The sequence below is a fragment of the Dendrobates tinctorius genome, unplaced genomic scaffold (assembly GCF_039654945.1).
Source record: "Dendrobates tinctorius isolate UK_male_01 unplaced genomic scaffold, ASM3965494v1 ptg000126l, whole genome shotgun sequence".
In the NCBI taxonomy this organism is placed as follows: domain Eukaryota; kingdom Metazoa; phylum Chordata; class Amphibia; order Anura; family Dendrobatidae; genus Dendrobates; species Dendrobates tinctorius.
In genome coordinates, this window is record NW_027361794.1 from 19,281,337 (window position 1) to 19,295,096 (window position 13,760).

The following is a 13,760-nucleotide window of genomic DNA, read 5'->3' on the forward strand; positions in this document are numbered from 1 at the left end:
AATTGTATGCGTTTTACATTGAAATCAATAAGACCCAACTCTCTTGTTTTCTCATAATGGGCTCATTTACATTAAAAAAAATGTGCAACAAATAATGTCTATTGGACTCTCAGAATCTGAGCCATGATTGTCTAGTGTATGGTGCATCCTATCGATCTCCAGCAGTCCTTATCAATATGATCACCAAGGATATTATTGAATAAAGTGAGCAGTGTCTGCATAATCACTTGGGTATTGATGCCTTCAGGTATACCTCTTATCCAGATATTATTGTGATTTTCTTGGTCATCAACCATATTATACAGACTGTTTATTTGCTGGCTGTGAAGATCCAGTGTTAGTTTATGAGCATTTTGAGGGTCCAAAACTTGCACAACATCATCCTGTAATCTCTGTACCTTGTCAGTAAGCTGTGACAGGCTCTAAGTGAGGGAACATATTTCAGTTTTGTATGTGGTCTCCAGCCTTTGTATATATTGCTCCATGTCTTGTTTAGTAGGCATAGACGCAATATGATATACAAATCAATTATGGTGTTCCACATATCAAAATCCCCTGTGGTTTGGGAGGGGGAGGTAAATTCCCCTGTTGTCATGATCAAGGAAGGGGTTTCGCTTTGGCCCGTCCTGATCAGACTGGGGGTTAATTGTTCCGCCTCTCTCTGGCAGAGGGCGGCTATTTAATGCTCACTGGACCTAGGTCCGGTGTCAGTTATACTCCTGCCCTCGGCTGAGTTAGTTGACCTTGTGCGTACGTGTGTCTTGTGCCTGATATCTTGCTTGTTTGGTTTTGATCCGGTTCTGTCCCTGTTACGAGTTCTGCCTGTCCCTCTTGTACTGCGTTACCTCTCGTGTATGACTCTCTGCTTGTGACCCGACTCCTCTCTGCTCGACCCCTTGGTACCACATCGCCCTCTTGTGTATGACCTTTGGCTTTGTCTGACTACCCGTCTGTTTGTCCCTCCTGTGCCTCGTTTGCCCGTACTGTTGTGACCTCCGTTTTGCAGGACTCTGAGTTGTTGTATGGTGTCCTGTCATATCTGAAAGCAGAACGCTAAGCCCCGCCATCTTGCAGTCACCTGACCATAGGTCCTGTGCCAGCTTGCTAATTTCAGTGTCCGCAGGTCCTGTGCCTCTTTACTTTCCGGCGCTGACTGGACCCTGACACTAATAGTTTGAAGCATGCATTGTCACCTCTGCTGCCTTGCTCCACAGGTATCTTTTAGCACTGTTTCTGTACTCAGGACACGCGCACTGGCTCTGTGAGCGAGTGTAGTGCGGCGTTTCTGACACCTGTGAAGCAAACATTGCTCAGTATGTGTGGTTCGGTGAGAACACAAGAAGATTTGTGGAGCTGTTTTCTTGTGAGACCGACATTAAGAAAGGAGAAATTGCAAGACTTTCATAATGCAAGACAGTTCAAGCCTGTGAGATAAGCACTTCTTTTTCCAAGCTGAGGCAGTAATGGCACCGGAGTGGGAAGATGTGCCCTTTGCTAAGAAATGCGGGAACGTGAATCGCGACACCAATTAATCAGCACAGGCATGGAAGGAGAGTATGAGTGTTTATATTTTAAAGAGACCAAACATGAGAAAATATAAGATACACTTTTCGGTTAAAACAACATTCTGAAGATGAAAAAGACTTCTCCCCTGTGTGACTAATCTGAAGTTTATTAAGAGTTACATTTTCAAGTAAAACTTTTCCTGCATTAAGAACATGAAAAAAGCTTCTCCCCCGTGTGACTGCTCTGATGGCTAAAAAGAGATGATTTCTTCTCAAAACATTTTCCACATTCTGAAAATGAAAAAGGTTTCTTCCCTGTGTGAGTTCTCTGAAGTGTGATAAGACTTGATTTACGGTTAAAACATTTCCCTCATTCTGAACATGAAAAAGGCTTCTTCCCTGTGTGAGTTTTTTGGTGCCTATCAAGATGTTCTTTCCTGTTAAAACATTTCCCACATTCTGAACATGAAAAAGGCTTCTTCCCTGTGTGAGTTTTTTGGTGCCTATCAAGATGTTCTTTCCTGTTGAAACATCTCCCACATTCTGAACATGAAAAAGGCTTCTCCACTGTGTGAGCTCTCTGATGTGTGATAAGACTTGATTTACGGTTAAAACATTTCCCACATTCTGAACATGAAAAAGGCTTCTCCCCGGTGTGAGTTTTTTGGTGCCTATCAAGATGTTCTTTCCTGTTAAAACATCTCCCACATTCTGAACAGGAAAAAGGCTTCTCCCCTGTGTGAGTTCTCTGGTGTGTGATAAGAATTGATTTTTTGTTAAAACATTTCCCACATTCTGAACATGAAAAAGGGTTCTTCCCTGTGTGAGTCCTCTGATGTCTGAGAAGACTTGATTTATCTGTAAAACATTTTCCACATTCTGAACATGAAAACGGCTTCTCCCCTGTGTGGATTCTATGGTGCTTAACATAGTCTGATTTAAAGTTAAAACATTTCCCACATTCTGAACAGGAAAAAGGCTTCTCCTCTGTGTGAGTTCTCTGATGATGTGTGATAAGAATTGATTTATCGATAAAACATTTCCCACATTCTGAACATGAAAAAGGCTTCTCCCCTGTGTGAGTTCTTTGGTGCCTATCAAGATGTTCTTTCCTGTTAAAACATTTCCCACATTCTGAACATGAAAAAGGCTTTTTCCCTGTGTGAGTTCTCTGATGTGTGATAAGATTTGATTTCTGGATAAAACATTTCCCACACTCTGAACATGAAAAAGGCTTCTCCCCTGTGTGAGTTCTCTGATGTGTGATAAGATTTGATTTCTTGTTAAAACATTTCCCACACTTGGAACAAGAAAATCTATTCTCCGCTGTGTGAATTTTTTGATATTTAAGTAAAGACTTTTTGAGGGGAAAGCTATTTAGATATTCAGAACGTGAAAATGGTTTCTTTGCTTTATCAGTTTGTTTTTTAATGCTTATTTTGTGACTTTGATTTTCCTTAGTAGTTGGTAATGAATCAGAAGACAGGACCTGTTTCAAAGGATCAGATGGTCGATCTTTGCTGTGAAGGGATGACGGAATATCTGGAGTAATGACATTCACTTCAATTGTATCCTGTGTAATCTCAAGATCATCTGATTTAAAAATTGAAGATGTCAGCTGTCCCCCTGATCTCCTGGTACAGTCATCTGCCAAGAATAAAACCAACTATTATTTTTGAATAAAATCCTTGAAATTTATATTTATTAACATTTCTACTTAATATCTTTAAATATGCAAGTTATGATAAAAAAGTTTAATTAATCACCAAGACAACGACATTTCAGTCTGATAGAAAGCCTCATAGCATGAATCAGTAGAGCGTGGTGTTCGACTGTTTGTTCATTCTGCCTCCCAAATGTAGGTGAAAATAATAACAATAAAAACTTATACTCATCTCACAAAAAACAAGCCCACTCAGGTACATCATCTGCCAGAGGACAAACAGAGGTTTCCACATTATTAGTGGCTCAAAGGCTCTTGAAAAGCAACATGGCTTCCATAAACCAATCCAGCAATATCCGCTCTCCCAAAGTCACATCTTTCTCTCACTTCTGAGCCTTGTAGTGCGTCCAAACCACATTCATCATCCATGTATTTGGCATTACTATAGCGAGAAGAAACCACTTCATTTACGGTGTGTGTCTCCTGGAGCACAATCTGGGCACTATGTGATGGGTAGTAAGATGGCAAATGTGCAATTTTCTCTCTCCAACATCCATGCAGTGCTAATTTTCAGAAAGTGGCTGTGAAGTCAAAATAGTCACTACTCCTATAGATTAATTCTTTGAGGGTTCTAATTTCCAAAATTTAGCCACTTTATTGGGTTTTCTACTGCTCTGGTTTTCTATTTTGTCATATTAGGACTTCTGTAAATGGTGTGTCACAAACTTTCTGGGATCTACTCCTGCAACATCTGTGTCTGCCACCAGGCTCCATCTTATTCATTCTGCAGGCAGCGCTGGTGATGTAGGAGACACAGCAACCAGAAACTCTGGATGGCACAGGCTCTGTCCTTCCAATAAGATTAGGTTGCCTGGCACCTGTAGTACCATCCAGTCTAGCAGTATGGGATTGTGTGGTGTCCAACTGAAGTACCATATTTCTTGGATTATAAGACGCTCCGGATAATAATATGCACCCCAAATTTTGAGGAAAAAAATAGGAAAAAAAACTATTTTTAATAAAATGGTGGTGCTTTTTATAATCCATGCGTCTTATTGCTTACCGGGGGTGGTGGCTGCGGTGAAGTGGGGTCCCAGGGTCACTGCTGGAGGAGGCAAGAGTGGAGGGTTGTTGCATGCCGCAGGCTGGGATGAGGGGGCGTTTGTTAGAATGGGTCACCGAGGAGGAGAGCAGGCCATGGCTAAGCCACAGAAAACCAGAGAGGTTGGTAACTAAGCGGATTGCAGACCCCTGATCCTATCCACACAACTAGCAGTAGCCGTGGAGCGTACCAACGATGATCCTAGATGCCTCGGCACAGCTGGAGAGCTAACTAAGCCTAAAGCAAGAAAAGGGAAATCTAAACTGCCCCAGAGCAGACCCCAAAGGAATAGATAGCCCCCAAACATATATTGTCGGTGAGATGATGAAAACACAAGCGCAGGCAGGAAAATAGAGTGAGCAAATGATGGGGCCCACACTGACTAGAAAGGACAGGAAAGGAAAGACACTGTCTGCAATCATGCAAAAAACCCTTCAAAAAGTCCAACACTTCTGATGCACAAAAACACTGAAGTCGCACGACTTCGCCCCCACTATATCAGCACTCTGGTATATTCTGAAAGCAGAGCAAAAAGAGACCAATCTAAAAGGGGAGAAAACAAACTGGCACAAGCAGTAACATATGGGCTGTGATTCAGCACAGCCCCAGCCGGTGCTGGCTGACCCGCACAAAGCAGAGATAGACAAAACCAGATCAAATGCAAACAGAATAGCAAATGAACCACCTGGCTGAACATGCAGGTGCAGAACTGGATTCATCAGACCTCAGGAGGCACAGGAAGAAAATCACTAGCAGGGGTAAAGGGAGTCGGCTGTCTTAAATCCCAATCTGAAACTCCAGATCTCCAATCGTCATCCTCATTATCAGGGGGCAATCCTCTGTTAATCAGATCAGCTCCATTACCTCCAGTAACCACCAGAGGGAGCCCAGAAAGAGAACTCGCAACCCCTCTGTCAATCTGACCAGCTCCACTACCTTCAGTAATAACCAGAGGGAGGCCAGAAAGCGAATTCACAACAGTACATCCCCTTGAGGAGGGGTCACCTAACCCTCATCCATGCAACCAGGCCGATCAAGATGGGCCCGGTGAAAAGCACGAACCAATCTTTCGGCATGAATGTCAGAAGCAGAGACCCAAGAATTATCCTCCTGGCCATAACCCCTCCATTTGACAAAGTACTGGAGTCTCCGTCTAGCCAATTGAGAATCCAATATTTTCTCTACCTCATACTCCAAATTGCCTTTAACCAATACAGGGTCCGGAGGCACCGCCATTGGAACTACTGGTTCTTCAAACCTCTTCAACAAAGATTTATGAAACACGTTATGGATCTTAAATGTAACTGGAAGAGCCAATCGGAAAGAAACGGGATTAAGGATTTCCAAAATCTTATAAGGTCCAATGAATCTTGGCTTGAATTTTGGAGACGCAACCTTCATAAGAATATTCTTTGAAGACAACCAAACCATATCACCCACTTTAAACCGGGGACCAATGGTCCTATGCCGGTTGGAAAACCATTGGGCTTTTTCCTGAGAGTGGGACAACTTATCCACCACTTGGTTCCAAAAATGCTGCATTCTCTCTACCACAGAGTCCACACTTGGACATGGCAAAGATTCCACCTGCCCTGAAGAAAATCGAGGATGAAACCCAAAGTTACAGAAAAAGGGCGACATCAAAGTGGCAGAACTAGCTCTATTGTTTAACGCAAATTCGGCCAAGGGAAAAATGAGACCCAGTCATCCTGATCAGCAGATATGAAACATCTCAAATAGGACTCCAAAGTCTGGTTTGTTCTCTCCGTCTGCCCATTGGTCTGAGGATGAAATGCAGAGGAGAAAGATAACTGAATTCCCAGTTTGGAACAAAAAGCTCTCCCAAACCTGGAAACAAACTGGACTCCTCTGTCCGACACAATGTTCTCAGGAATCCCGTGCAACCGAACCACCTGTTGTAAAAACAAGGGCACCGACTCAGAAGAAGATGGCAACTTTGGGAGTGGTACAAGATGGACCATCTTAGAAAATCTATCACAAATCACCCAGATAACAGTCATTCTCTGAGAGACAGGAAGATCGGAAATAAAATCCATTGAGATATGGGTCCATGGCCTCCTGGGCACCGGCAGGGGCATCAACAACCCACTAGAAGGAGAACAGGGCTTGGACCGAGAACAAGTCCCACAGGACTGCACAAAATTCCTGACATCACGAGATAAGGCAGGCCACCAAAAAGACCGACTCACCAAATCTCTGGTACCAAAAATACCTGGATGACCAGCCAACACGGAGCAATGAATTTCAGACATTACTCTTTTCCTCCACTGGTCAGGAACATACAATTTTCCCATAGGGCAACGTTCAGGTTTGTCCTCCTGAAATTCCTCCAGGGCACGTCTCAAATCAGGTGAGATGGCGGTAAGAACTACACCCTCATTTAGAATGGTAGTAGGCTCGGTCACATCAAGAGAATCCGCAAAGAAAGTCCTAGAAAGGGCGTCCGCCTTAACATTCTTAGTGCCCGGAAGAAAATAGACTACAAAATTAAAACGCGTGAAAATCAAGGCCCATCTAGCCTGTCTAGGATTTAAGCGTTTGGCTGATTCAAGATAAATCAAATTCTTGTGGTCAGTGAGGACCACAACTTGATGTCTAGCTCCCTCCAACCAATGTCTCCACTCTTCAAATGCCCATTTCATGGCCAACAATTCCCGATTCCCCACGTCATAGTTACGTTCAAATGGGGAGAATTTTCCAAAAAAAAGAAGGCACAGGGATTCATCTTAGAAGTCATTGGATCTTTTTGGGACAAAACGGCTCCTACACCAATCTCAGAAGCATCTACCTCCACCTGAAATGGGAGTGAGACATCAGGTTGCCGTAGAACCGGAGCAGAAGTGAATCTCCGCTTAAGCTCCTGAAATGCCGAAACTGCCTCTGGAGACCAATTCACCACATCAGCGCCCTTTTTGGTCAAAGCAGTCAGTGGTTTAACAATACCAGAAAAATTACTTATAAATTTACGGTAGAAATTAGCAAAACCCAAAAACTTCTGGAGAGCCTTCGAAGAAGTGGGCTGAACCCAATCATAAATGGCCTGTATCTTGGCTGGGTCCATTTCAATAGCAGACGGGGACAAAATGAATCCCAGAAATGAAATCCTCTGTACACCAAAGAGGCACTTCGATCCTTTAACATACAGAGACATTTCCCTCAAAATCCGGAACACAGTCCGGACATGTTCCACATAAGAATCCCAATCACTGGAAAAGATCAAAATATCATCCAGATAAATGGTCAAAAACTTATCCACAAAGTCCCGGAAAATATCATTCATAAAAGATTGGAAGACAGAAGGGGCATTAGTGAGCCCAAAAGGCATCACCAGGTACTCAAAATGTCCCTCCGGAGAATTAAACGCCATTTTCCATTCATCCCCGTGCTTGCTGCGAATAAGATTATACGCCCCCCTGAGGTCAAACTTGGTAAATCAACAGGCACTTTTAACTCTGGAAAATAAATCAGAAATCAGGGGTAACCGGTACTGATATTTAACAGTGATTTTGTTAAGGGAACGATAGTCAATACATGGCCTTAATGAACCATCTTTCTTGGCCACAAAAAAACCCAGCACCTAAAGGTGAAGTGGATGGTCTAATATGACCCTTCTCCAATGACTCCTTGATATAAGATCGCATAGCATCATGTTCGGGTACCAATAAGTTGAAAAGCCGACCCTTGGGAAATTTACACCTGGGCATTAACTCAATTGCACAGTCATAACTCCTATGAGGAGGCAAAGACACAGACTTACTCTCACCAAATACATCAGAAAAATCAGCTAAATAGTAAGGAATATCATGAGACTGGGGAGAGGTGGAGAAAACAGGAGTGTCACTAAGAATACATTGACAACCCCAACTCACCACAGACACAGATTTCCAATCCAAAACAGGATTATGAGTTTGCAACCAAGGAAAACCCAGAATAAAAGTATCATGCAAATTGTGCAACACCAAAAATTTACAATTTTCTTGGTGGTCCGGGGTGACCCGCATTATCACCTGGGTCCAAAACTGGGGTTTATTCTCTGCCAACGGAGTAGCATCAATACCCCTCAAAGGGATAGGAGTCTGCAGGGGTATCATGGGAAAACCACAATGTTTAGCAAAGTCAAAATCCATCAGATTCAAAGCTGCTCCTGAATCTACAAAAGCCTTAGCGGAAAATGTAGACAAGGAGCAGATCAGGGTAATTGCCAAAAGGAACTTAGGCTGTACACTGCCCACCGCAAATGTGTGAGCAAAACGCTTTTCTCATTTAGGGCAGACAGAAATAGTATGAGAGGCGTCCCCACAGAAAAAACAGCTTATTACGCCTTCTAAACTCCTGACGTTGCGCCCTAGACAAAACCCTATCAGATTGCATGGGTTCAGACGTTCAGTCGAAAGGCAGCAACACCTCTCATGTAGTTTTACGTTCACGTAAACGCTGATCAATTTGAATGGCCAATGACATAGAGTCGTCTAGACCAGAGGTGACAGGAAATCTCACCATAACATCTTTTACGGTTTCTGCCAAACCCTTCCGAAAGAGAGCTGCTAGGGCATCGTCATTCCATTTAGTACGGACCGCCCACTTTAGGAATTTTTGACAATATAACTCTGCAGAATCCTGACCCTGGTTCAATGCCAATAAGGTTTTCTCAGCTTGATCAATAGCATTAGGTTCATCATACAACAACCCCAAGGCTTGAAAAACCGCGTCCACATTAGCCAAAATAGGATCTCCGGGTGTCAAAGAAAAGGCCCAATCCTGGGGATCGCCGCGCAGCAGGGAGATGACAATTTTAACCTGCTGCACAGAGCTCCCCGATGAGTTAGGTTTCAAACCAAAAAATAGTTTACAATTATTCTTAAAATTCAAAAATTTAGACCGATTCCCAGAAAACACATCAGGAGTAGGGATTTTTGGTTCAACAGCAGATAATTGAGCAAGATAGGCAGAAATTCCCTGCACTTCAGCAGCGAGCTGCTCAACACGATCAGACAATTGTTTAGTCTCCATTTAGAGAAAGAAAAAAAAATCTCGTCCTGCAGCCCCAGAAAAAAAGAGGAAAGAATATATAAAAAAAATTCTGACACCTTTTTTTTTTTTTTTAAATTCTTTCCTTCTTTAGAGTACCCTAGAGTGTACAGTTAGGCTGGTGATTCTGTTATGAATGGGATACCGAGAAGGAGAGCAGGCACCGGCTAAGCCACAGAAGACCAGAGAGGTTGGTAACTAAGTGGATTGCAGACCCCTCATCCTATCCACACAACTAGCAGTAGCCGTGGTGCGTACCTACAATGATCCTAGACGCCTCGGCACAGCCGGAGAGCTAACTAAGCCTAAAGCAAGAAAGGGGAAATCTAAACTGCCTCAGAGCAGACCCCAAAGGAATAGATAGCCCACAAACATATATTGTCAGTGAGACAAGATGAAAACACAAATGCAGGCAGGAAAATAGACTGAGCAAATGATGGGGCCCACACTGACTAGACAGGACAGGAAAGGAAAGACACTGTCTGCAATCATGCAAAAAACCCTGCATAAAGTCCAACACTTCTGATGCACAAAAACAATGAAGTCGCACGACTTCGCCCCTACTATATCAGCATTCTGGTATATTCTGAAAGCAGAGCAAAAAGAGACCAATCTAAAAGGGGAGAAAACAAACTGGCACAAGCAGTAACATATGGGCTATGATTCAGCACAGCCCAGGCGGAGCTGGCTGACCCGCACAAAGCAGAGATAGACAAAACCAGATCAAATGCAAACAAAATAGCAAATGAACCACTTAGATGAACATGCAGGGACAGAGCTGGATACATCAGACCTCAGGAGGCACAGGAAGAAAATCACCAGCAGGGATAGAGGGAGTCTGCTGTCTTAAATCCCAATCTGAAACCCCAGATCTCCAATCGTCATCCTCATTATCAGGTGGCAAGCCTCTGTTAATCAGATCAGCTCCATTACCTCCAGTAACCATCAGAGGGAGCCCAGAAAGAGAACCCCTCTGTCAATCTGACCAGCTCCACTACCTTCAATAATAACCAGAGGGAGGCCAGAAAGCGAATTCACAACAGGTGTTCCGATGTGCGGCATACTGCTGCGGATGTCCGGTGCTGCCGCTGTGACGTTCAGGAGTAGACAACGTCCAAGAGTGGACCCTCTGGGTCACGGATCTGGAGCCCCTGGGCCAAGCACGCCAGGTGATGACCGACCCCTATACAGGGATCGTTAGGGGCAGGACCGCAGGGGTCAGACCCGCGACAGCCGGGACCAAGAGGGACGGCTCAGGGACAAATAAGAGTGCAGACGGGCTGGAATGCAAGGCGGTGACTAGTGTACCTGAGCAGGGGGTACCAGAGAAGGGAGGACACTGAGAGGAGCAGCAAGAGATAGGCACTGTAGGCGAGGGAAGGCAGAAGTGGGGGACCAGAGGCAGGAGAATCAGCGGACGGACAGAAGACGGAAACCAGTAACACCAGGAACAGGCAAGGAACTATAAGACCAGACAATAGGCAGAAGGTAGCAAGGGCTAAACTAGGAGAAGGCAGGCAGGAGGGATGGCAAGGAACGGACACAGAGACAAGGAAGACGGGAACCAGGAAAACACTAGGCTAGAGGACTATAGAAGCACTATAGCGGCCGGAATAGTGCAGGAGCACCACATGATTACCAGGCGTCTTTCCCTTAGGGAAGACGCCTGAAATACCTTTAAACCCGGAAGTGGATCAACATGGCCCTGCCCCTCAGCGACGCCCCCCGCTGTGTGAAGAGAGCGGTCGGGCGCGTGCCCGCTGCCTAAGGGAGGCGCATGGGGACGCAGCAGGATGGGAGGGAGGACGGGAGGAAGCCCGGGAGGAGAAGCGCAGGTGAGACGGGGCTGCGGCGGGTGCAGCCGCTGATGGAATATCGGCGGGCACGGCCACCGATGTTACAGCCGCTATGCTCTGTCCCCGGTGCTGCTGCTGTGCTCTGAGATCGCAGCGCTGAAATCTCATCTCCCGAGATGTTGTTGGAGAGATCTAAATCTGCGCATGCGCCACCTCCCAGCGGCCATTTTCCTGAAGTCCACTGCACAGGAAACCATGGAAGAACTGCCGGGGGCTCTAGCCTTTCACAATATGTCGGCAGATCCCCCCGCAGCATCGGGAACACGGCGCAGTGGCAGCACTGGGGACACAGGGCAGTGGTAGCACCGGGGACACAGGGCAGCGGCAGCACTGATGAGATATATCCGGATTATAAGACACACCCCCATTTTCCCCCCAAATTTGGCAGAAAAAAGTGCATCTTATAATCCGAAAAATAAGGTAATATGCTTCCTGCTTCAGCCAATTGGAAAGCACCACACCCTACTTAAACTCAAAGTATATTGCCGGAATTTGCCAGATACAGCCTTGTTCTCCTCTGGTTCAGTCCTCTGTGCTCAGCTCCCAGCTTGTGTATTTGTTTCCTGTTGTGATCCCGGCCCGTTTACTGACTACTCTTGCGTCTTCTGATTCTGTACTTTCTCTGCCCTCCTGGTTGTGACCCGGCTATCTGACCATTCTGCTTGCTACGTCACACCACAGAACAGCAAGTAGATTTAGAGCTCAGGCAATATTTTCCATTAAATGAGTTGTTTTTAAAAAGTATTAGACATTCAAGGAGGACTTTTCATAATATTGCAGAGATGCGGTGTCTTAAAATTTAGATCTTAGGCATTTGGAAGAGGTAAAGGCGACCTTTTTTTTAAAGATTGCCATGAAGTTACAGGCTCACATAAGTGAGGCAGGCCAATTCCAGCACAACTCATACAATATGAAAAACTGTAAACTAATGGACATAGAACAAAAATAGTGTCACATCCTCAACAACAACGTATGTATGAGGGGCACGCTCCAATACTAAACAGGACTTGCACTCATTTATGGTGGACCATTGGAGCTACTATGAATCTTGACCACAAGAGCAGAAAAGTATTAGTGCTCCCCATTTCAGGAGAAATTGTGCAGTAATCTGATTTCCTTAGGATTGAAAACAGAATGTAATTTATTACGTGGAGTGAATCCATGAAGTCAGGGCTCGAGTCATTCCAACACATTTCCTGCAGGTGGGAATACATGTATATTACAGCCATCAGCAACGCACAGCTTAGAGATATATGATAGCAAAGGTGAAATATTTTTATGTAGTTTCTCGCGACCCTGTTTGAAGTTAGTGATTTTTAAATTGAAAAGTCAGGATAAAGGGAAACTCTGTTGTTATTGTAGAGAAATTCACACTTGGCCTCACTGCACATTTAATGTTAGTGATCATAAAAGTGAAGTTTGGCCAGAAAGAATGGACCTGGTCTTGTAGGGACCATATGAGACATTCAGCAGCACAGAAGGAAGAGAAGGAAGATTCATCCAATAAGATATCAGGGATCAAGGAAGCCAACAGCATCATTACCCTCCGCTTTCTCTTAGAGGCCCATCATAACATTTTTCTTTAAGTGATTTTCTAACTTGTCAGAACATTCTATGTACACTGCCATTTGGCTTTTTAGTTTACATATCTGGGCAGGTAACGGTCAGCGCCTTCTCATTCTAGGTCGTCTGTGGATCCTCCAGGTTGTAACTTCTATAGAAAAGGGTTTTCAATGACCAACGTCATTTGAAATGGTTTGAGTGGAGGAAAATGTGGTCTAGCGGCAAAATGGTGATCACACGATTGTGATACGGCCAGACTACAGCACCGATAAAGCCGACATAGCCGGTGACTAGGAAGAATCTCTGACTTGTCTATGTCAGAGACACCGCACTGAACTTGCTCACTGAGCCAGTGCGCGTGCTCTGAGTAAAGCGAAAGCGTGCTCAAAGATACCTGTGGAGCGGGCAGCAACCGAATAGATGCATACTTCAGAGCTGCAGGGCCTGAAGCACGTGACTGCTAGAGGCGTGGCCTAAACTCCACAGAGCTAGGAGCTGCAAGACAATTCCTAGCAGAGTAACTGCGAGACAAAGTTACCAAGGGGCATAGACAGGGAGAATAGTCAGGACTAGAGTTGAGCGAAACGGGTCGAAAAATTTCAAAAGTCGCCGACTTTTGGCAAAGTCGGGTTTCATGAAACGAAACCCGACCCTAGGATGAGGTCGGCCACGAGGTCGGCGACTTACGCGCCAAAGTCGCGTTTCAAAAGTTTGTTTTGCGCTCTTTTTCAGCCAATCAGGATCCACGGACACTGTGGGCAACGTGATGACATAGGCACGGGTCACCACCATCTTTCAGAAGGGCATGCAAGTGATTGGCTTGCTTTGGTGGGCGTCACAGGGGGTATAAAAGGGCGTGCACGCCGACCGCCATCTTACTTCTGCCGATCTTAGTATAGGGAGAGGTTGCTGCTGATTCTGTAGGGAGAGCGTTAGGCAGGGAAGAAGACAAAAAAACTGCTTCTGCTGCTAGCGATTTGGCCTGCACAACACACCAGTCACTGTGTGTGCAGTGCAAGGGG

The 13,760-nt window shown here is 44.9% G+C and overlaps 1 protein-coding gene across 1 annotated transcript in view; it reads right to left on the bottom strand.

Annotated features, from left to right (window-relative positions):
- Nucleotides 1–1,546: 1,546 nt before the first annotated feature.
- Nucleotides 1,547–13,760, bottom strand: part of LOC141047065 (uncharacterized) — a 570,550-nt gene continuing 558,336 nt past the window's right edge. The window contains 2 exon segments of the mRNA XM_073541995.1: nucleotides 1,547–2,805; nucleotides 3,556–3,563. Coding sequence (XP_073398096.1) covers nucleotides 1,711–2,805; nucleotides 3,556–3,563 — 1,103 coding nt within the window. The 3' untranslated portion in view covers nucleotides 1,547–1,710.